Below are 23,555 nucleotides of genomic sequence, written 5' to 3'. Positions count from 1 at the left end.
CATGAAACAAAACTTCCTCCCACCCCACTGTCCTGCTCGTAACAGCTTATCTAAAGTGATCATCAAGGAGGGCCATTTCCAGCACAAATCCAGGTTTTCTCACCCTTCCCCCCCCCCCCCCCCCACAGACACACATACAAACTCACTCTCCTGCTGGTAATAGCCCATCCCTCTTTGAAACCTCTCTTTATAATGCGCATGATAATCAAGGTGGGTCATTTCCAGCACTAATCCAGGTTTTCTCACCACCACCACCCCCCACACACACCCCCCTCCAAAAACCACACACACAAACTCACTCTCCTGCTGGCAATAGCTCATCTTACAATGTGCACAGCAATAATCCAAGTTTAACCAGAACGTCGGGGGGGGGGGGGGTTTGTAGGAAAAAAACAAGGGGAGATAGGCTACCTTGCATAATGACTTAGCCACTCCCAGTCTCTATTCAAGCCCAAATTAATAGTATCCAATTTGCAAATGAATTCCAATTCAGCAGTTTCTCGCTGGAGTCTGGATTTGAAGTTTTTTTGCTTTAAGATAGCGACCCTCATGTCTGTGATTGCGTGACCAGAGAGATTGAAGTGTTCTCCAACTGGTTTATGAATGTTATAATTCTTGACATCTGATTTGTGTCCATTTATTCTTTTACGTAGAGACTGTCCAGTTTGACCAATGTACATGGCAGAGGGGCATTGCTGGCACATGATGGCATATATCACATTGGTGGATGTGCAGGTGAACGAGCCTCTGATAGTGTGGCTGATGTTATTAGGCCCTGTGATGGTGTTCCCTGAATAGATATGTGGGCACAGTTGGCAACGGGCTTTGTTGCAAGGATAGGTTCCTGGGTTAGTGGTTCTGTTGTGTGGTATGTGGTTGTTGGTGAGTATTCGCTTCAGGTTGGGGGGCTGTCTGTAGGCAAGGACTGGCCTTTCTCCCAAGATTTGTGAGAGTGTTGGGTCATCCTTCAGGATAGGTTGTAGATCCTTAATAATGCGTTGGAGGGGTTTTAGTTGGGGGCTGAAGGTGACGGCTAGTGGCGTTCTGTTATTTTCTTTGTTAGGCCTGTCCTGTAGTAGGTGACTTCTGGGAACTCTTCTGGCTCTATCAATCTGTTTCTTCACTTCCGCAGGTGGGTATTGTAGTTGTAAGAATGCTTGATAGAGATCTTGGAGGTGTTTGTCTCTGTCTGAGGGGTTGGAGCAAATGCGGTTGTATCGCAGAGCTTGGCTGTAGACGATGGATCGTGTGGTGTGGTCAGGGTGAAACCTGGAGGCATGTAGATAGGAATAGCGGTCAGTAGGTTTCCGGTATAGGGTGGTGTTGATGTGACCATCGTTTATTAGCACTGTAGTGTCCAGGAAGTGGATCTCTTGTGTGGACTGGACCAGGCTGAGGTTGATGGTGGGATGGATGGTGGGATGGAAATTGTTGAAATCATGGTGGAATTCCTCAAAGTCGGAGACGTCGAAAATAGGATTCTAGGTCACCACAGAACTGTATCATGTTCGAGGGGGTGGAGGGGCAGAAAGGACAGCTGCTTCTGCTGGGCTGAGAGTATAGTTGGATAGGTTAACAATATTGCTGGGTAGGTTGAGGGAACCATTGCTGTGGCCCCTTGTAGCCTGTAGTAGTTTAGAAAGTTTAGTGTCCTTTTTCTTTTGTAGAGAAGTAACGTGTGCGTTGTAAATGGCTTGTCTAGTTTCGACGTCTCCGACTCAAGGAATATTTCCAAAATACCTCTGAACAACATAATGATCCACAGAGGCCTGCCTACCAACATTACAAAAAGAAGGATTCTAGGTGGACTCCTCCTGAAGGTCGAAACAGCAGACTGGACTTCTACATAGAGTGCTTCCGCCGACGTGCACGGGCTGAAATTGTGGAAAAGCAGCATCACTTGCCCCATAACCTCAGCCGTGCAGAACACAATGCCATCCACAGCCTCAGAAACAACTCTGACATCATAATCAAAAAGGCTGACAAAGGAGGTGCTGTTGTCATCATGAATAGGTCGGAATATGAACAAGAGGCTGCTCGGCAGCTCTCCAACACCACTTTCTACAAGCCATTACCCTCTGATCCCACTGAGAGTTACCAAAAGCATCTACAGCATTTGCTCAAGAAACTTCCTGAAAAAGCACAAGATCAAATCCGCACAGACACACCCCTGGAACCCCGACCTGGGATATTCTATCTACTACCCAAGATCCATAAACCTGGAAATCCTGGGCGCCCCATCATCTCAGGCATTGGCACCCTGACACCAGGATTGTCCGGCTATGTAGACTCACTCCTCAGGCCCTACGCTACCAGCACTCCCAGCTACCTTCGAGACACCACTGACTTCCTGAGGAAACTACAATCCATTGGTGATCTTCCTGATAACACCATCCTGGCCACTATGGATGTAGAAGCCCTCTACACCAACATTCCACACAAAGATGGACTACAAGCCATCAAGAACACTATCCCCGATAATGTCACGGCTAACCTGGTGGCTGAACTTTGTGACTTTGTCCTTACCCATAACTATTTTACATTTGGGGACAATGTATACCTTCAGATCAGCGGCACTGCTATGGGTACCCGCATGGCCCCACAGTATGCCAACATTTTTATGGCTGATTTAGAACAACGCTTCCTCAGCTCTCGTCCCCTAACGCCCCTACTTTACTTGCGCTATATTGATGACATCTTCATCATCTGGACCCATGGAAAAGAAGCCCTTGAGGAATTCCACCATGATTTCAACAATTTCACCATCAACCTCAGCCTGGTCCAATCCACACAAGAGATCCACTTCCTGGACACTACAGTGCTAATAAACGATGGTCACATCAACACCACCCTATACCGGAAACCTACTGACCGCTATTCCTACCTACATGCCTCCAGCTTTCACCCTGACCACACCACACGATCCATCGTCTACAGCCAAGCTCTGCGATACAACCGCATTTGCTCCAACCCCTCAGACAGAGACAAACACCTCCAAGATCTCTATCAAGCATTCTTACAACTACAATACCCACCTGCGGAAGTGAAGAAACAGATTGATAGAGCCAGAAGAGTTCCCAGAAGTCACCTACTACAGGACAGGCCTAACAAAGAAAATAACAGAACGCCACTAGCCGTCACCTTCAGCCCCCAACTAAAACCCCTCCAACGCATTATTAAGGATCTACAACCTATCCTGAAGGATGACCCAACACTCTCACAAATCTTGGGAGAAAGGCCAGTCCTTGCCTACAGACAGCCCCCCAACCTGAAGCGAATACTCACCAACAACCACATACCACACAACAGAACCACTAACCCAGGAACCTATCCTTGCAACAAAGCCCGTTGCCAACTGTGCCCACATATCTATTCAGGGAACACCATCACAGGGCCTAACAACATCAGCCACACTATCAGAGGCTCGTTCACCTGCACATCCACCAATGTGATATATGCCATCATGTGCCAGCAATGCCCCTCTGCCATGTACATTGGTCAAACTGGACAGTCTCTACGTAAAAGAATAAATGGACACAAATCAGATGTTAAGAATTATAACATTCATAAACCAGTCGGAGAACACTTCAATCTCTCTGGTCACGCAATCACAGACATGAGGGTCGCTATCTTAAAGCAAAAAAACTTCAAATCCAGACTCCAGCGAGAAACTGCTGAATTGGAATTCATTTGCAAATTGGATACTATTAATTTGGGCTTGAATAGAGACTGGGAGTGGCTAAGTCATTATGCAAGGTAGCCTATCTCCCCTTGTTTTTTTCCTACAAACCGCCCCCCCCCCCCCCAAGACGTTCTGGTTAAACTTGGATTATTGCTGTGCACATTGTAAGATGAGCTATTGCCAGCAGGAGAGTGAGTTTGTGTGTGTGGTTTTTGGAGGGGGGTGTGTGTGTGGGGGGTGGTGGTGGTGAGAAAACCTGGATTAGTGCTGGAAATGACCCACCTTGATTATCATGCGCATTATAAAGAGAGGTTTCAAAGAGGGATGGGCTATTACCAGCAGGAGAGTGAGTTTGTATGTGTGTCTGTGGGGGGGGGGGGGAAGGGTGAGAAAACCTGGATTTGTGCTGGAAATGGCCCTCCTTGATGATCACTTTAGATAAGCTGTTACGAGCAGGACAGTGGGGTGGGAGGAAGTTTTGTTTCATGGTCTCTGTGTGTATATAATGTCTTCTGCAGTTTCCACAATATGCTATGCATCCGATGAAGTGAGCTGTAGCTCACGAAAGCTCATGCTCAAATAAACTGGTTAGTCTCTAAGGTGCCACAAGTACTCCTTTTCTTTTTTCTTTTCACATGAATAGTGGTGCTTGGCTGTCTCCAGTCTTAGCGTGGCATGTGTCTTTATGAGTATTTTGTTTTATTTTAAACCCTTCACATGAGAATGATTTCGTAAGTGCCCTGGGTTTACTATCTTGGCAGTTCCAAGACATTTTTGTTAGTTGTACAGCTAATTTAGCCAAGAACTGTGTTCTTTCATGCTGGCTGTATGGCACAGTTGCCAGCATCAGTGCAGGAGAGACCCAGGTTTACAGTAGCTGCTTGATGTGTTGCAAGGCAGAATTTGGTGGAACAGTGGTGTGAAGAATCTGGCACAATGCCTGAACACGCTGTATCTGAATCTATCTCAAATGTTCAGTCTCTGATGACTTTGGGAAGCATCCTGTTTTCCTAAAGTGTATTTAAAAATTGCTTGCTGATTTTCTTCCTGTCTTATGTTCTCTCACAATCCTGATGTTCTTCAGATGTGTTCTGGAAAAGGGGTATCATTTAAATGTTTATCCTGTCACCATAAGATTCTGTACTCATCTTCAAAATGTTCAGGTTAAGATCCCTGGGAGTAAAGAGCAATAGTTGCTGGTGGGGTGGAGTGGGTATATTCTCTCTCTGTGTTTTTTGCTACATATGTAGTCCTTTGTCCACAATATAATAGTTTTAGTATATACTTTGTGATAGGAGAATTTTTGCCTTACTCTTATCCTTTGTTAAAAAAACAAAATCTAAGTAAATGGTAATTCCCAGCTGAATACCTGGTTTTTTGTGTGTCCCAGCAGAGTGCATGTTTTTGTGTGTGATTTAACAAGTGTAGAAAAATTAATTTATATTTAAAATAATTTTAAAACCAATAGAAGCATCGAAAACTGGTTAGCGGTGCAGAGGCAGACTGTATGTCCTGGAACAACATGTTATAGATCTCAGTTTATTTCTTGAGGTAACGTAATTCAGAGCTTCCCTTGCCAGTTTGCCACATATTGCTTCTGATCTTATGGCAGTGCTGTCCGCTGATGACAGGGTAGGGGGGTTGCTTCTGTTAGAGAGCATTAGTTTTTTAATGTCTTTTTCTGGTCTCTCTCTCAGTTCCTATTTTCCTTGTTTCCCTCTCTCCCTCCACAGCACATTCTTTTTGCTGTCTACACCAATGGTTTTCAACCTGTGGTCCACAGACCCATAGGGGTCCGCATACTATGCCTAAGATTTCCAAAAGGTCTGCACCTTCATTTGAAATTTTTTAGGGTGTCCGCAAATGAAAAAAGATTAAAAACCACTGCTCTGCACTTTGGTCTCCTCATGATGCATCTGGCTATGCATGGGAAGATCAACTGCAGTGCTTCCACAATACAGTTGCTATCTACCATATTATTCCGATTAGCCAGGTTGATTGTAAACTTCAGGTCTTAACCTAAAACCTCTTTTCATTGCTTCATAGTAGACAGTATGCCCCAGAACTCTGTGTGTGTATGTAGAATGACTGCTTTCTTGATACAAATAGTTCTAGATCTGACTTTCAGGATGTGGGATTTTCTTAAATCTAATAAAAAGGAGTGATACTTTAGTGGCTGACTTACAAAATATTGTTAAAGGAGAAGATGTTCAAGTTTCCTACATTTAATCTATCTGCTTTTCAGGTTTTACTTCATCGACTTGCAAACTTTCAGCGAGTTTGGAGTTTGCCACCAAATGAAAATACAGGGAAAGAAGTTACAGCCCTTGCTTGGAGACCAGATGGCAAAAGTAATGTTAAATATATGATGTTTTGTGCTGCAATAAAAATGGTGTTGGAAATCAGCAGATACCTTTAGTGAACACAGCACCACCTGTCTCGAAAAGAAAATTCTCACTACAAAATATTAAGAAAAGGGTAGCTTAATTTTATGTGGCAATACTATTAAAATAATAGTGAAAGGTACCCCTTTGATGTGTGATGTGATGTATAAAGAATGGCCAAATTATAGTGGCACTGAAGTAACAGGTGAAATCTAAAATCTGATTGCAATTATGGGAATATTATTCTTCAAATTGCATGGCACAACTTTCAACTCTTAATAGTGCAGAGATGTTCCATGTCAATCATCCATCTGCATATGAATGAGCAGAATCTCCAATTATATTGTAACCTGGCATTCTTTGGGAATGAATTAGTTCAAAAAGATGAATATACTCATATAAGTTCTTATGCAAATGTTGCCCAATGAATATTCGTGTCAGTGTTCTAATCAAGTAGGGATAAGTTCTTGTGAGAATCTTAGCATTATGTTACATTGCAATAAAATATCCTTGCTAATTGAGCAGTGTGTCTCAAATGTATTTTTGGCACCAAATTTGCTAAGACTTTAGTCCATGCTTAGCTTATGTTTTCTCCCATGAGTAACAGAAAGCTAAGCATGGACCTAGGTTAAACATATATGTAAGTCTTTGCAGGATCAGGTCATTTTGTCAGGTGTGACCCAATATGCCATTTTAAAATAAAAAGGTTGACTTCAAGTGTGCTTTTTAGTAAGATGGTTTAAAATTAGAAGTGACATTAATGTACTATATATAGAAAAAGATCAAATTGTATATAGTATTTGGATTTAATGACTGAAGAATCATTACATTTCCTAACTTGTCATATGTTTGAGTAGCTGCAATGTTTTGTGTGTTTATTATTTAACATTATTCTGTTACTTCTCTAGTTTTGGCTTTTGGCCTAGCTGATACCAAGCGTGTTATCCTGTGTGATGTAGAAAAACCTGAAAGTTTACACTCTTTCTCAGTGGATGCTCCTATTACTTACATGCATTGGATGGAAGTAACTGAAGAAAGCAGGTAGCTCTAAAAACTTTACAGTTAAATAGTGGAATGTAGTAAAGCAAAAAAAAAAAAAAAAAGTAACCGTCACACAGCTCAGTCACTTTTCCCACCACTTCATTTAAAAAAATCCCCTTTTTTTGTTTCTAGTGTAGGTTTTTCATACATTTATTGATAACAATGCAGTTCCAGTGCTAAAAGTTTGATATTTTTGTTTTCTAGTTATAAGAACAAGAACACTTTTAATAGTATCTTGTGCGTCCATTTATTAATTTGTAGTTTATTATAGCTTATTTATTTAGATATATGAGCTAGTATTGACTTGTATAATTGCTGCTCAGTTTACGTAACGGTGTTCTACCAATATCAAATGTATTGCTGTAATCTGCTTCATTGTACCTGGACAATGGAAGGTGATAAATTTAAAATATTATTTTTATCCACATTTTCAAGAATTTTAGTGATTTTGTTTATTTTTAATGCATTGATGGAAAACCCAGAGCTATTGGAAGTGCTGTCTTCATTATGTTTGTATCTCAGGACATAAGAGTACCCCCATTGTCTTGCAAGTTGTGTGCCATTAGTCATAAATTGTGCTTCTGTTCACTCTTGACATTCGCAGAGATCTGATATGTGCCCTCCATAGTTCCACATGCCATAGGGGAAGTTGGGGGCATCCCCGCCCCCATTTCTGTGTCCTCACAAACCAGTCTACATTGGCTGTATTAAAAAAACAAGAAATTCCATAAACAAAAATTTTGTTTAAAAGGGATTAAGGCTAGGTAAGTGTGACATTCTTCCCCCTCCCCATAAACACAAACCCTGAACCAGCAAGGAAATATTAAGCTAGGGGATATCTTTTAACCGTAGACTAATGCCCTCGTGGCCAGTTTCCACACTCAGCATCTTCATAAGTAATTTCCTGCAGAATATGTTGTGGGCTTCCTTAATCTCTTTTACAGTAATCTCTACATAATTTTAATTGCAACCTCATGCTTCCGGCATAAACATGTAATATGCTGGACACTTAACTGGAACTTGTGGATATATGTTAACCTGAAATGAGGTTGTAAATAAGGCTTTGCTTTAGACTGACAAGTCTTTCTGTTGACTTCAGTGGGCTTTGGATCAGGCCCATAGACTTATGCTAGGAATTATTTAAAGCTGTTTAGGGCAGGGGAAATCTTTTTTTTTTTTTTTTTTTTTGGTGTTTGTACATTGTCTAGCACAGTGGGGTCCTGTGCTTCATGATCAGGGCCTCCCCGCACTGTTGTAATGCAAATAATAATAATGGAAGATTTGGGAAGCAAACCACTGAACCAGCAAATATAAACTTGTTCTTCGCCTTTCTATGTGGGAAACACTAAGCCAAAAGAAGAGGATATAAAAACAGAAAGAGAGCTCACTAGCCATCTTGTATTGATGTGATTGTGTTTTTAAAAGACTTTACTTAGAAAACAAATGATATGCTTGTGAGATTTGTAACTCTTTGAACATACATGATATGTTAAGTCTAAATTACTACCTAGCATTTAATTTTAAAAAAAATCTTTTACAATTTTTAAAGTCTGGCAGCAAAGGCAAAGAAATTCTTAATGATTCCTTTTTTTTCAGTGTTCTCACTTCATTTTATAATGCTGAGGATGAGTCAAATCTTCTCCTGCCTAAATTACCTGCATTGCCCAAAAAGTAGGTGTTAAATTAAAAAGCCTAAATATCTTAATTTGTCATTTGGTGTCATTTTATGGGTTCTTTATGTTTAAAAGTACACAGCTGTTCTGAAGTAAATAAGAAGACATCTTTACTAAAGGCACTTATTTCTCAAACTTTATTTTGACTTCAATTTAGCTACAGTACCTCTGCAAAAATTTTCAGGTAAGAATTGATGACTTCATGTCTTCTTATAATGATGCTTATGATTGCCTATGGGTTACCATAATCATACCATTTTTATATTTTTAGTGAAGAAAAATCAGATGAGATTATGAAGCTCTTGGGTGATGTAAGGTAAGTATTGTTCTTTGAAATCCGTAAAATAACGGCAAGTTTGGATTTAAGATAAATTGTAACTTTTTTTCTTAATGGTGACCTACAAAAGGGGTGGCAGGAAAATCTCTTGGCTTTTATAAAGTGTAAAGAAGGATTTAATGGACTCAGGTCTCTCTCTTTTTGCTGGAGGACTTCTTGAAGGAATATAGAACTGAAGTGGGAACTTTATTACCCTTTAATTGAACGAGAGGGAGAGTTGGTTGAATAGTTCAGAGAGCTTTCTTTTAAATTGTCTTAATCTTGAGTTTAGTACATGTTAAGCAAAACTAAATCGTGCTGTAGTCGGATAAAGAGTCCCTTCATCTCTCAGCTGATTGTGTTTAAGTTTTTTGTGATGTCATAGTTCAGCTAATTCTCCATTCCTCCAAAGAATCCACTAGCAAAAAAACCCCAAAGCCCCGATGTAGTTTATAAGCATTAAGCATACAAATTCTTGTAAAACCACCCTTTGTCTCATTGGCAGTATAATTAGAGTCACTTTAAAATTAGCCTATTTAAAACAAATGGAAGTGATGGGTATTCTTTAAAATCATTTTCCCTTCCTTTGTCTCCCCCATTTGCAGCTTGGATAGGTCCTCTTCTTAGATTAGAGAAATGTGCTATCAAACACACCATAAAAGCTTAAAAAATAGCTAACTGCAGCTTCCTCCTCGTCCTCTAATATAATTGGAAAAAAAGATCTGTATTGACCTATTTTTGCAGGGAATGGTTTGTTTGTTACTTCAGCAGGGCCTGAAACCACTTGGAAACATGGTAAATGCTTATTCAATTTAAAATTACAGGGTCAGATTCAGCCCTATCATAGATCACCTACCCCAAAGAGTTTACAATACAAATGGACAGACAAAGGATGGGAGAGAAAACATAGGCACAGAAAGATCAAGTGAGTTGTCCAAGGTTACACAGCAAGTTAGCATTACAGCCAGGAACAAAATGCCACTCTCTCAGGACCAGTCCAGTGCCCTGTCCACTGGATGGGATTCCCTCTTCTGTTGCTGTTGTCATTGATGCTTGTTCTCAGGTGCTACATTTGTTTTCAATTTTCATTGCATTTGAAATTGAGTGGGGCAATGCCACTGTGTGACTGCTGGTGATATATTCAGAGTTATATTAGAGTAAAATTAGCTGAATATAAGAGAAGATTTAAAAGAGTAAATATGCTGTTGTCTACTCTTTAGAAAGAAAATTGCTAGTTAGGGTGTATGTATAAATCAAATTTTCTTTCATCATATATCTAATATCTATACAAATAGCATTGGTGCTAGTAACTTTTTTGTAGAGCTGTTAATTTCTCTCTTTAAACAATATTTTAATGTATTTTAAACTTTTGTCTTGTTTTAATGTTGACTATATATTGGTGATAATCTTCACACTACAGACTTTGATTACTTTTAAATATTAAATCCTAAGAATAGGTATTCATGTGGAATAGAAATAGCCAACTAGTGATTTACTGACTAGGTTTGTCATAATCCAGTAAAAATTGATTCCCCCCGTCACCCCCATTTGGACAACTCACTGAATAATTTCTGAGTCTTATTTGTTATCAGGCTAAATGCCCTTGTTCTTGGAGGCAGTTCTGGATTCATTGAGGTTTATGCTTATGGAATGTACAAGATTGCTACAGTAACAGGGGTAAGTGTTTTTGTTTTGTTTTTTATTTTTAACTTCCCTTGTTATTTCTCCTCTTAAAATACACCTTGTTAGTTAAACACAGTTTTTAGTTCATCTTTGGGAGTATAAAGTATTGCAACTTCAACACTTCAGTATTACTATGGTTAAAACCCAGAGAGAGGAATAGTTGTGTGGTTTTTATTTTGTTTTTTAATTAGTATTCTGTCTGGAAAACTTCAAATCCTGTATCATTTGAAACAAAGTGCACCTTAATTGATTAAAGAACAGGAGTACTTGTGGTACCTTCGAGACTAACAAATTTATTAGAGCATAAGCTTTCGTGGGCTACAGCCCACTTCATCAGCTGTAGCCCACGAAAACTTATGCTCTAATAAATGTATTAGTCTCGAAGGTGCCACAAGTACTCCTGTTCTTTTTGTGGATACAGACTAACATGGCTGCTACTCTAAAACCTTAATTGATTAGTCTCCTTAGTGTTGGTATGGCAACCCCCATTTTTTCATGGTGGGTGTGTGTGTGTGTCTCTCTCTCTCTCTCTCTCTCTCTCTCTCTCTCTCTCTCTCTCTCTCTCTATATATATATATCGTCCTTCTGTATTTTCCGCTGTATGCATCTGATGAAGTGGGTTTTAGCCCACGAAAGCTTATGCCCAAATAAATTCGTTAGTCTCTAAGGTGCCACAAGTACTCCTCGTTCTTTTTGCTAATACAGTCTAACATGGCTACCACTCTGTATTCTAATACTGATTATCCAAAACAAAACAGTATGCACACATTTTTGTTTCCCCTCAATAGCTGAGACGTTTGTTTCTCTTTTCAGTTGATACTTACACAGAAATAGAATGCAGTTTCTGTTTGAAATAAGGGCATGTGTTTAGTTCATCAGTTAATAGATCAGTGTAGTTGTACCTGTTGGGCTATTGAGAAAATGAGATACTTTAACCCCTTTACATTGGACTCTTTCAGGTGGCAGGTTCTTGCCTTGGATTATGCTTTTCTAGTGATTTGAAATCACTATCCGTCATTACAGAGGTGCAAGTTTCCCCAGACAGTGTACCGGAGATTACCTATTTCCAGGTGAGTAAAATGCAGACTGCAAACACATAAATAGTGGTGTTTTCTAAATGTTCTGTTAAAATATTTAAACTATTTATTTTTACTACTCATATGAAACAATTCTAATATATTGTCCTCATTTCTATTTACATAACGATAAAAATATTTTTATTCCCACCTTCTCTAAAGTTCATGTAATATTATTTAGTTTTTTTGGCTTCTCCATTTTGACTCAAATTGTTGTAATACGTGATTGACAGTGATGAAGCTCTGAAGTGTTTGCATTTTTCTGAACAGTAGCTGTATTCTAAAGGCTTTTTATGTACTGTCTCCTTTCTGCCAAACTAACAACTAAATAATTTCATTATTCCCTATTATAGTAGGGAATATATTTTAATATTCCCTATTTTAGTGACTGTGATTTTTGCCTTAATGAACATGATCCAGGCTATTGTTACAAAAAATAAAAAGACCATCCATCTGATTATAACTGTTGCTTATCTTGCATATTACAGCTGGACACCAGTCTGCTATCAGTTTATTTACCTGAGGTAACTCGAATGGCCAGGAAATTTACTCATATTTCAACTCTCCTACAGGTACATTTTTGTTATGACTTTTTTTTAATTCCACAGTTATTACAGGCATTGGATTTTGTAACCCTATTAGTATAAAACACTTGCTTACTTAGGGATTTAGGTTGATTTTAAGTTAATATAGAGCACCGCTTTAGAAATGTAAAGATAAGAGTCCTCTGAGAACATATGTATGTTTAGTCTGAATTTTAAAAAAGTCACTGCACTAACTTCTGTTTGCATTGCAGTATATAAAGTTATCATTGACATGTATGTGTGAAGCATGGGAAGAAATATTGATGCAGATGGACTCACGTCTAACCAAATTCGTACAGGTATTGTGGTATAAGCAATTATTTGGGGAAGGCAGAGAATGAATAGCTTTCTTATTTATATTAAATTATTTCATATCTCAGTTCTGTTTCTTTCATAGAATCATAGGTCTGGAAGGGACCTTGAGAAGTCATCTAGTCCAGTCCCCTGGACTCCTGGCAGGACCTAGTATTAGACCATCCCTGACAGGTGTTTGTCTAACCTGCTCTTAAAAATCTCCAATGATGGAGATTCCACAACCTCCCTAGGCAATTTATTCCAGTGCTTAACCATCCTGACAGTTAGGAATTTTTTCCTAATGTCTAACCTAAACCTCCCTTGCTGCAATTTAAGCCCATTGCTTCTTGTCCTATCCTCCAAGGTGTTAAGAAGAACAATTTTTCTCCCTCCTCCTTGTAACAACTTTTTATGTACTTGAAAACTGTTATCATGTCTCCTCTCAGTCTTCTCTTTTCCAGACTAAACAAACCCAATTGTTTTCAGTCTTCCCTCAAACGTCATGTTTTCTAGACCCTTAATCATTTTTGTTGCTCTTCTCTGGACTTTCTCCAATTTGTCTCAGAGTAGCAGCCGTGTTCGTCTGTATCCACAAAAGGTGCCACAAATACTCCTGTTCTTTTTCCAATTTGTCTATATCCTGTGTAATGAACAGCTATCACAGGATAATGGTCTCTGTAAATTCAGAGGCAAGCTGGAGTCCATTAGTAATTAATGTTTGTCAAGTGCTTTGAAGTTGAAAAAGCATTGTTTGAGGGTTCAGTAGTTTTATCCTGTGACTTTCTAGTCCATTGACAACAGTCAATTGGTATACCATCATCAATCTCATTATTTTAATGGATTCATGTTCATGCAGTAGTGATGGTTGTCCACTAATATAATTATTGGCTGATTGCCTTCTTATTAGATTTGTGTTTTCTAACCCACTGAGTATACTTCTGTTAGTGATTGACCAGCCTGTCCATGAAAGTGTACAACTTGAGCAGTACGTTTACACTCTTAATTTGTGAGTGGCTAAAGTTGAATTTCTTTTTTTATAAGCAAATAATTTCCTAGCACAGATTCCAATTATCATAACTATTGAACTGGAGCACCTGCAGCTTGGTTCATCTCACTGGCTCTATGTCACGTAGGAAAAAGTATAGTAGAATATGTACAAGGGAGCTACCAATGAGGTGCTGTTGGAGAGGCATAAATTTTGTAATCCTTGCTAGTATTTAACAAACAAATTTAAAAAATTGTTTGGTAACATACATTCTGAATTAATAAAAATAATGTTCAAAACTCTTATCACTAATGGAATAAATGTGAAAGTAGTGAATATTTTTTCCTATTTTAATCATTGAGTTTCCAGTGATCAAGAATGCATTTTCAGTGTTCAATGATGTATTTTGTTTCTCTGTATTTTAAGTGAGGTGTTTGCAATTCTAATGTTGTAAATTGGTAATTTAAATAAAAATCATCAGTTTATTTCAGTAATTTTTGGTTAACAGGAAAAGAACACAACTACTTCTGTACAGGATGAGTTTATGCAGCTGCTGTTGTGGGGCAAAGCAAGGTAGTTGCTGCTTGGGTTTTTATATTTCTGTTTCAACTTGTAAATGCATATTCAGATTAAAGAAAGAACACTTATTTTAATTTTTGTCACTTAGCCTTGAACTTCAAGCACTTTTAATGAACCAACTAACAGTAAAGGTATGGTAATGTTTACTGTCTTTAAATGGTCTATTTCAGTATCTTTCATAAGTGTCGTATTAATATACTGTAATGAAGCATGTCTCTTTTCTATCAGGGCTTAAAAAAGCTTGGTCAGTCCATAGAGTCTTCGTACTCCAGTATACAAAAATTAGTCATAAGTCACTTGCAGAGGTAAGTCATATAACACCTAATGAATTACAGAGATAAATTTATTAGTAAACATTCGTTTAAAAGAAACTGAGCCCAACCAAAAACATAACCACTTCTTGTCATGATCATGCAGAGTTTAGTCTGTTATTATTTTGTAACATCAGAAGACTATAAAATGTAATTTGAATATTAACTCTTTTCTCCCTAAAATACTGTAAGGGAAGAAATACTTGATTTATTTAACTGATTAGAGCTAGAAAAGTCTAACACTGTACAGGAAATGTGCTGTAGCTAATGTTTAGGGGCTTGGGACTGTGATTCAAAAAAAGTAGGTAATGCTTTTGGACAGAACGCTTGCTCTCTGTAAAATGAGGATAATGATATATTTGAAAGAACTTTACGAAGTAGGGATGAGAAAGTGCTGTATAAGAGTAAGATATTATGTATAAAATATTTGTCAGTTAAACGAGTCTCCACTTGATTAAGAAATTATGCTTTTCTGTAATAGTGGCTCTGAGGCATTGTTGTACCATTTGAGTGAACTGAAAGGAATGGCATCATGGAAACAAAAATATGAGTCTCTTGGACTAGACGCAGCAGGAATTGAAGGTACAGTAATTGGCTTACTACTCATCACGCTGATGTTCGTTGTGAAAACTAAAAATAGTTGCTCTCTTTGCAGACGCTATTACTGCTGTGGGCTCCTTCATCTTGAAAGCAAACGAGCTTCTTCAGTAAGTATTTATTTGGAGAGTTGCAACACAATTTTATTTTCAATAGGGCTGTCGATTAATCTCAGTTAACTCATGTGATTAACTCAAAAAAATTAATCGTGATTTAAAAAATTAATCGCGATTAATCGCACTGTTAAACAATTGAAATTCATTACATATTTTGGATGTTTATCTACATTTTCAAATATATTGATTTCTGTTACAACACAGAATACAAAGTGTACAGTGCTCTCTTTATATTATTATTTTTTCTTACAAATATTTGCACTGTAAAAATGATAAACAAAAGAAATAGTATTTTTCAATTCACCTCATACAAGTACTGTAGTGCAGTCTCTTTATCATGAAAGTTGAACTTACAAATGTAGAATTAAGTACAAAAAAAAAACTGCATTCAAAAACAAACCAATGTAAAACTTTAGAGCCTACAAGTCCACTCAGTCCTACTTCTTGTTCAGCCAATCTCTAAGACAAACAAGTTTGTTTACATTTTATGGGAGATACTGCTGTCTGCTTCTTATTTGAAATGTCACTTTGTACTTAATTCTACATTTGTAAGTTCAGCTTTAATGATAAAGAGATTGCACTACAGCAGTGCTACTCAAAGTGGTGGTCCGCAGACCGGTGCCGGTCCGTGAGCCATCGGCTGCCAGTCTGCGCGCACATTGGGAAAAAAATTGCTGGTCCCCCCCACATCAGATAGCTTGAGAAGCACTGCACTACAGTATTTGTATGAGGTGAATTGAAAAATACTATTTCTTTTGTTTATCATTTTTACAATACAAATATTGGTAATAAAAAATCATAATATAAAGTGAGCACCATACACTTTGTATTCTGTGTTGTAATTGAAATAAATATATTTGAAAATGTAGAAAACATCCAAAAATATTTAAATAAATGGTATTCTATTATTGTTTAACAGCGCGATTCATTGTTTTAATTGCGCGATAGCCCTAATTTTCAAATATAAAAATGTAACGTATAGCTGAAATGAATGTTTGAAGATTTTTCTATGTCATTTTATGTATTAGAATAATCCCCTGGAGTAACTGTTCTATGACCTCCTTTATTTAAAACATAACTGAAATGATCAAGTGAGATATTGGAGTGATGACTAGGGCAACCAAAATGGATCTTAGGAAAAGAAGAAATATAACTGGTACAAATAAAGGCATTTTATTCTACATTGTGAGTGCCAATTTTGTAGACACTGGGGTCCTTTGGGAAAAATAGCATGTGATCATGTAATTGGAGACTGTATCATAATGCACAGGCACATGCACATGCACTTGACTTTGCAACCTGAATAATGGTTAACATTAATCTTTTAACCGAGCTAAATTTGTGGGTAATATAAAATTTTTGATATTGTTTAGTCCACAGTTCATATTTCAACAAAATTAGTTCTCTTAATGAGTAATTTCCAATGACCAGAGCAGTTTTAAACTTAAGTATATAGTAACTATCTTAATTTTCCTTTCACATAGTTTATGTATGTGCAATTTCCTAGGTTATTAGAAAAGTAAACTGAAAAAAAATAGAAATTCCATTAGGTGGCATCATCTTGATACTCACATAGGTCATCAGCAGAGTTAGAACCTTTAGATCCTCTGCCATTTGAGGTAATGGAGTAACAGCAGTAGTAAGCTGTTACCCTCTGTATGGACCAGCACTACAAGAAGATGAGAGACACATTTTGCCAGTGTGCTTCATAGATATTTACTGATGAGAGGAATGGTGAAACTTAGGAATTCTGAGCTCCATTCCAAGCTCTGGAGGGGAGTGTTGTCTAATGGTTAGACACTTCTGTCTGTTCTCCCAGCTGTGATCCCTTCTGCCCTATCCCCTCCAACCTGTCTCAGTCCTTTCTGTCCCCTACCCTGTCTCCTTGTCCCACTACCTTTCTCTTTACTTCCCAATCACCACTCCTCAGACTTTTCATCCTAGTCCATCTCCTTGCCCAGCCAATTCTAAGCTCCCCCTCTGGGCTTGCGTTTGGAATCCCATTCTTCCACTGACTACCAGTTCCTCCACTTCCCCACACCTAGTGCCAGTCTCCTTTCCTAGCCAGTACCTCTCTACCTCACCCTAGCCCCTTGTTCAATCTCTCTCCCCCTTTCTGCCCTCCAGCTGGGTCCCAGTCTGCCTCCTCAGTCTCCTGCCCCCCATTCTGTCCCTGGTTCACTGTCCCAGGCTTTTTGCCCAGCCAGTCCCTGCAACACCTCATCTGATTTGTGTCTTGTTCCTTCCCTGCAATTTGGCTCCCAGCCTCCCCACCCCACCAGTCTCAGTTTTTCCCCACCTCCAAGTCCCAGTTTCTCTCCCCTCTAGACCTAGTCTCACCAAACTCCTTGTCCCAATCTACTCCTTTCCCTCTCTCCTGTCTGGCTTTTATCCCCTCTGCATCTTACTCCTGCAGGCATTCTGCGCCAAAAAATTTAAAATTCTGTACACAATATTTTTAAATTGACAAATAAAACTTGCAGAATTTTGCACAATAAATAAATGTGGAGGCTCCAGCATGGCAGTGGGAAGCACAGTCCACTGGCTGCACAGAGGTGGGAGATCACCCTGCAGCCTCCCCTGCCCCCTCCTGGGACACTGATTTGGCAGTGAGGCTGCACCCAACCCTGACACAATGCAAGGGCTGGGCCTGCCCCCAGAAACACCCCAGGGCTCTGCTCCTCCATGCCAGGCACACTAAGGTAGGGGGCAGGCAGGCTCAACCAGGCAGAATCCAAGTTTGGAGAGGCTTAGTGTGGGGGGGATCCAGGTGTGGGGTGAGAGAGTTCTGTGTGGGACAATCTGGATGCAGACAGCTTATTGTTGGGGTCCAGCTGTAGGGGGATCTGGATGCACAGAGGCTCGTTGTGGGGTGGGTTCCAGGAGCAGGAGAAGTAGGACTCTGCAGGGGGTTCCAGGTGAAGGTGGTTGGGGCTCAGGGGGAGGGTTCTGGGTGTACTGGGTGAGGCTTGATGGGGGGGTCTGAGTATGGGGAGGTCCAGATGCAGGGGGTTGGGTGGATGGGGGAGCAGCTTCTCATACAGTGACCCCTCCCCCCGCGGGTGAAGAGTGATGGGGGTAGGAATCAAGGGAGGATGCTGAGCTTCCTGCAGCTGGGAGAGGTTTCTGGGGGTGGGTCTGACCCAGCCCCAGCCGTTCCTTGCAGGGGAAGAGGAAGTCCCGTCCTCCCCCTGCCTCCAGCTCAGCCAGGACTAGCAGCTGATCCCAGCTCAGGATAGGAGCCACCAGCTGGGGTGTCCCCAGCCCTGTGGTGATTTACCTCCTCACCAGCTGCTCTGAGTGCCTGAAACAATATACCTGCACTGCTAAGGAGGGGTGAGTGACCATTCTTGCAGCTTCCCTTCTCTTCCCTGTCAAAAAGTAATTTTTCTGTAGGGAAGCAAAGGACTTTGTGGTGGATGTGAATTCTGCGCTCGCACACACCGGGGCGCAGAATTCCCCCAGGAGTAGTATTTGAATCAAATGGCTTCCTCCTCCAGTAGATGTTAGTAGTGGGATTTTTGAGAGCACAGGAGAGAGATTTCCCTGCTCTCAGTTCCAGTGCCTGGCTCAGAGAGCAGCGGGGATCAGCAATTACAAGAAAACTCTAACTTCACCGCTATAGCCCTGGACTGGAGGGAGCATGCTCCACTGCTCTGTGGGGATGGTACATGCACCGTCCTGTCACCTGTAGGAGTTTTTTGGGGATGGAGCATGCTCAATGAGGATGGAATCTACAGAGATTTTAGCTGTTAGGATCTAGCAAGTCTGTACTGAGCATTTGTGAGCCATGATTCCCCCCCGCCCCCGGCTTATAATTTGGCAAAATACTGGGTGAATTCTCATGCAGACAGCAAAAGAAGTTTCTGCCCTCCTTCCAAATTTCAAGTCCCTACTCCAAAACATGAGGGTGCTACAGTGTATCAAAGAAAAGGTCACCAGAATCTTTTAACTGGGAAACACAGTTTTCACTAGCCTCGTTCTCCAAAATGACTGAACCAGTTTGACTGAAATTTTCCAAAACAATTCAGCCTGAGGCAGACATCTAGCATGGGAAAGTTCAGCTCAAAGAGTTAAAGTTTGGCAAAGTTATAAACAACCGAAAGTAGTCTTGTAATGGGAAGCGAAAGGCCAACTTAACAAAACGGCGTTGCTGCCATCCCCACCTATAATACAGTTAGAACTTCTGCATAAACTTGCAGCTTGTGACCTTTGTTTACATCAAGTCTTCTAGCAATTTTAATTTTTTTTTTATACAGAGTTATAGACAGTAGTATGAAAAACTTCAAAGCATTTTTCCGATGGTTGTATGTGGGTAAGCTTAATTATATCCTAAGTATTTCATATCTCCTTTATATTTTAATTATTTGCTTTGGAATTGTCATAGAATATCAGAATTAGTGTAATAATATTTGCCTATAGGTTAATCTGTGGAATTGACTTCTAACAAATGTAGTTTGATAAGCTCCTTGATAGCTTTTTAAAAAAGAAATTAAATGATGAAAAGAGCCAGTATTGTACTTAAATACTGAAATGTTGGCAAAACATAAATTGACTGACTAAATCCAGTTGTGGAGCTGGTATTATGACTTTCTATTTATTGCCATCCTGGAAATTCATACAAGTTAAAGTGACTTTTTTTCGTTTATATAGGTGGTTGGGAGAGCGGGGGGAATCTTTGGCTATGGTTTAGCTCTGATATATTAACAGTGGCAGCTCTTGGCCAATCTAAATGAAGAGCAGTCACTTAATTGAGGAATCATTCCCTCCCCTCATTTCAAAACCTATATTAATACTGAATCATACTAATAAATAAAACCTAAGAATCTTGATTCCTTGTCCCCTGCGCTAGTCAATATTGCATCTAAAGAGTAAACTTTCCTGCTCTGTCATCTGTATCTTAATATTTTACCTTAGGAAAATTTTAAGTGTGTTGGAAAAATAGCATTTTCGCTGTTCTTATTTTCCCCCAGCCATGCTGAGGATGTCAGAAGATCATGTTCTTCCAGAGCTGAACAAGGTAGTAGTAACTTCTTCCGAATAGATGCTTTTTATAATATTGCTATGTTAAATCTAATTCTGAAGGTAGCCAGTGGTTTGGTGCAGTTAGAAACAAAAACCAACCTTTTAAGGTTGTTTCTTTGAAGTAAATTGCATTTAAAGAATAATGCTGTCCTGCTAGCCCTTTGGGATAGTTAGGGCATGAAATGCCCTCAGTTGCACGTTATCGGCTGTAATGTGGTCAGCCTTATGTCTATTACTCTTCTGAAAAAATTCTCAAAAAAATTCCTTGAAGGAGCCTTATTCTCTGCTCCCCTCTCCAGTGGGCACCTTGGCCCTGACTGGGGTGTCTACTTCCACCACCCCCCCGTCAGCATTGCTTCTGTTTCTTTGGGTCTAAGTTAATATCACTGCTGTTGCATGATCTTCTCTGCAGCAGTCCTTTAGACACTATATGAAAGCAGTTGCTGCCCATCTAAACTTTTACTAATGTGAAGCTTTGTGTTTGATTTGTTCCGAAGAAAATTGTTGCTTCCCAGTATTCTTCACTAGCAAAATTGCTACTTTGCTGCTATTAAGGTGTATTGTATAAAATCATAGAAATAAGGCTGGAAGGGACCTTGAGAGATCATCTAGTCTAGCCTCCTTCGCTGAGGCAGGAGAGGTGTATATCCAGGTCATCCCTGACAGGTGTTTGTCTAATCTGTTTTTAAAAATCTCCGCTTATGAGTATTCCACAACCTCCCTTGGAAGCCTGTTCAAGTGTTTAACTATACTTATAATTTAAATTTTTTCCTAATATATCTAACCTAAGTCCCCCTTGCTGCAGATTAAGCCCATTATTTCTTTTCCTACCTTCAGTACACATGGAGAACAATTGAACATCATCCTCTTTGTGATAGCCTTAACATATTTGAAGACTGTTACAAGCTTCACCCCTCAGTCTTCTTTTCTCAAAACTAAACACGTCCAATTTTTTTAACCTTTCCTCATTGTTTCTAAACCTTTTTATCATTTTTTAGCTGTCATCTGAACTCTCTTCAGTTTCTTCACATCTTTCTTAAAGAGTGGCACCCGGAACTGGGCACTGTACGCCAACTGAGACCTCACCAGTGCTGAGAAGAGTAGGATAATTACCTCCTGTGTATTACATACGGCATTACATTCTGTTAATATACCATATAATATTTGCCTTTTTAGCAAGGACATCACATTGTTGACGCATTCAATCTGTGATCCAGTGTAATACGCAGATCCTTTTCAGCAGTGCTGTTGCACAACTACAAAATGGGGAATAACTGGTTGGGCATTTGATTTTTCCTTCCTAAGTCTAATACTTTGCATTTGTCTTTATTAAATTTCATCTTGTTGATTTCAGATAAATTCTCTTAATTAATCAGTGTTTTAAATTCTAATCCTGTCCTCTGAAGTGCTTGCAATCCCTCGAAGCTTAGTGTCATTTGCAAATTCTATAAGCATACGCCATTATTTAAGTATCAGACCCAGGACAGATCATTATGGTACCCCACTAAATATGTCTCCCCATTAGATAGCTGACCATTAATAACTGCTCTTTGATTAGTCTTTCAAACAGTTATACACCCACCTTATAGTAATTTCATCTGGACCACATTTTTCTGGTTTGTTTATGAGAATGTCATGTGGGACTGTGTCCAAAGCCTTACTAAAATCGAAGAAGGAAATTAGGTTGGTTTGGCTTGATTTTGTTCCTGACAAATACATGAATGCTATAACTTATTACCGTATTATCCTCTAGGTGCTTACAAATTGACTGTTTTAATAATTTTGTTCCTGTATATTTCCAGATATTGAAGTTAGGCTGACTGGTCTGTAATTCCCCAGGTTCTCTTTGTTCCCCTTTAGACAATGATATGTTTGCCCTTCGTCAGTGCTCTGGGACATCACCCATCTTCCATGAGTTCTCAAATATAATTGAGAATGGTTCTGTGATTTTTTTTTTTTTTCAACTGGTTTCTTAAGTACCCTAAGGTGCATTTCATCAGGTCCTGCTGACTTGAATACATCTAACTTATCTAAATATTCTTGTTCTTTCCTTATTTTGGCTTGTGTTCTTTTCTCCTGGTTTAATATTATTTGTTTTAGGTATCTGGTCATAGTTTACCTTTTTAGTGAAGACTGAAGCAAAATTTGCATTAACACCTCAGTCTTCTTGATGATGTCCATTATTAACTATCCTTCCCCACTAAGTAGAGGACATAAACTTTCCTTCCTCTTCTTCCTAATGTACATATAGAACGTCTCTGGATTGCCTTTTATGTCCCTCGCAAGGTACAACTCATTTTGTCCTTACATATTTGTGCTGGGTTTTTTTACTTATCCTTCGCAATTTTTCCATGTTTCCACTTTTTGTAGGATTCCTTTTTGATTTACAGGTCATTAAAGAGCTCTCAAGGGAGCCATATTGGCTTCTTACTATTCTTTGTATCTTCTTACTTCACATCAGGATAGTTTGCTGTTGCACCTTTTAATATTGTCCCTTTGAGACAACTTCCAGCTCTCCTGAACTTCTTTTTCCCTCTGATTTTTCTTCTTATAGGACCTTATCTGCTAGATCTCCAAGTTTGTTAATATCTGTGTTTTTGAAGTCAATTTTTTTCTTATTCTGCTGCTCACTCCTTCCTTTTCTTAGAATCATGAAATCTATCATTTCATGATCACTTTCACACAAAGTGCCTTCAGGTTTGCAACCAATTCCTCCTTGTTAGTCAGAATCAAGTATAAAAGGGCTGGTTACTTCCTCCACTTACTGAAAGAAAAAGTTTTTTCCCCAGTACATTCCAAGAACTTATTGGACACTTTGATTTGTCTTATTACTTGTCCAGCAGATGTCTGGGTAGTTGAAATCCCCTATTACTATGATGTCTTATGTTTGGATATTTCTGTGTGGGTTTTTTTTGTTTTTTTTAGAAATTCCTCACCCACCACCACTTCCTTATTTGTTGGTGTGTAATAGATCACTGTAATGACATTGTCTCTGTTCTTTTCCTCCCTTTTATCTTCACTCAGAGGCTTTCAGTTGGTCTGCCTCTCTCGTCCTCTGGACCTTCATAACAAGTGTGTGTTCTTGATGTACAGTGCAACATCTCCCTTGTTCCTCTGTGGGCCCTTCCTGAGCAAGCTATGCCCTTCTATGCCAATGCAGTAGTTAAGAGATTTATCCCACCAAGTCTCTGTGATGCCAGTTAAGTAAT

At 39.3% G+C, this 23,555-nt stretch overlaps 1 protein-coding gene and 1 long non-coding RNA gene across 3 annotated transcripts in view; one reads left to right on the top strand and one right to left on the bottom strand.

Moving 5' to 3' along the window:
- The window catches only part of ANAPC4 (anaphase promoting complex subunit 4), a 32,262-nt gene that overhangs the window by 799 nt on the left and 7,908 nt on the right, over positions 1-23,555 (top strand). Inside the window, exons 2-17 of one of the 2 annotated variants that reach the window (XM_074951585.1) lie at positions 5,928-6,033; positions 6,975-7,107; positions 8,704-8,778; positions 8,938-8,964; positions 9,052-9,096; positions 10,689-10,773; positions 11,739-11,849; positions 12,344-12,427; positions 12,652-12,738; positions 14,227-14,291; positions 14,386-14,428; positions 14,526-14,602; positions 15,090-15,190; positions 15,264-15,315; positions 19,581-19,636; positions 20,295-20,341. In XM_074951585.1, the coding sequence (XP_074807686.1) occupies positions 5,928-6,033; positions 6,975-7,107; positions 8,704-8,778; positions 8,938-8,964; positions 9,052-9,096; positions 10,689-10,773; positions 11,739-11,849; positions 12,344-12,427; positions 12,652-12,738; positions 14,227-14,291; positions 14,386-14,428; positions 14,526-14,602; positions 15,090-15,190; positions 15,264-15,315; positions 19,581-19,636; positions 20,295-20,341 (1,194 nt within the window). The remainder of the gene's footprint in view (positions 1-5,927; positions 6,034-6,974; positions 7,108-8,703; positions 8,779-8,937; positions 8,965-9,051; positions 9,097-10,688; positions 10,774-11,738; positions 11,850-12,343; positions 12,428-12,651; positions 12,739-14,226; positions 14,292-14,385; positions 14,429-14,525; positions 14,603-15,089; positions 15,191-15,263; positions 15,316-19,580; positions 19,637-20,294; positions 20,342-23,555) is intronic. The other variant, XM_074951586.1, reaches the window with a different exon arrangement.
- LOC141986735 (uncharacterized) overlaps positions 7,350-23,555 on the bottom strand; it is a 47,040-nt gene continuing 30,834 nt past the window's right edge. The window contains exons 2-3 of the long non-coding RNA XR_012639354.1: positions 16,894-16,990; positions 7,350-7,809 (exon numbers count right to left, since the gene is read on the bottom strand). This is a non-coding gene — a long non-coding RNA (uncharacterized LOC141986735). The remainder of the gene's footprint in view (positions 7,810-16,893; positions 16,991-23,555) is intronic.

The sequence above is a fragment of the Natator depressus genome, chromosome 4 (genome assembly GCF_965152275.1).
Source record: "Natator depressus isolate rNatDep1 chromosome 4, rNatDep2.hap1, whole genome shotgun sequence".
Lineage (NCBI taxonomy): Eukaryota > Metazoa > Chordata > Testudines > Cheloniidae > Natator > Natator depressus.
This window is presented reverse-complemented; position numbering and strand designations above follow the sequence as displayed.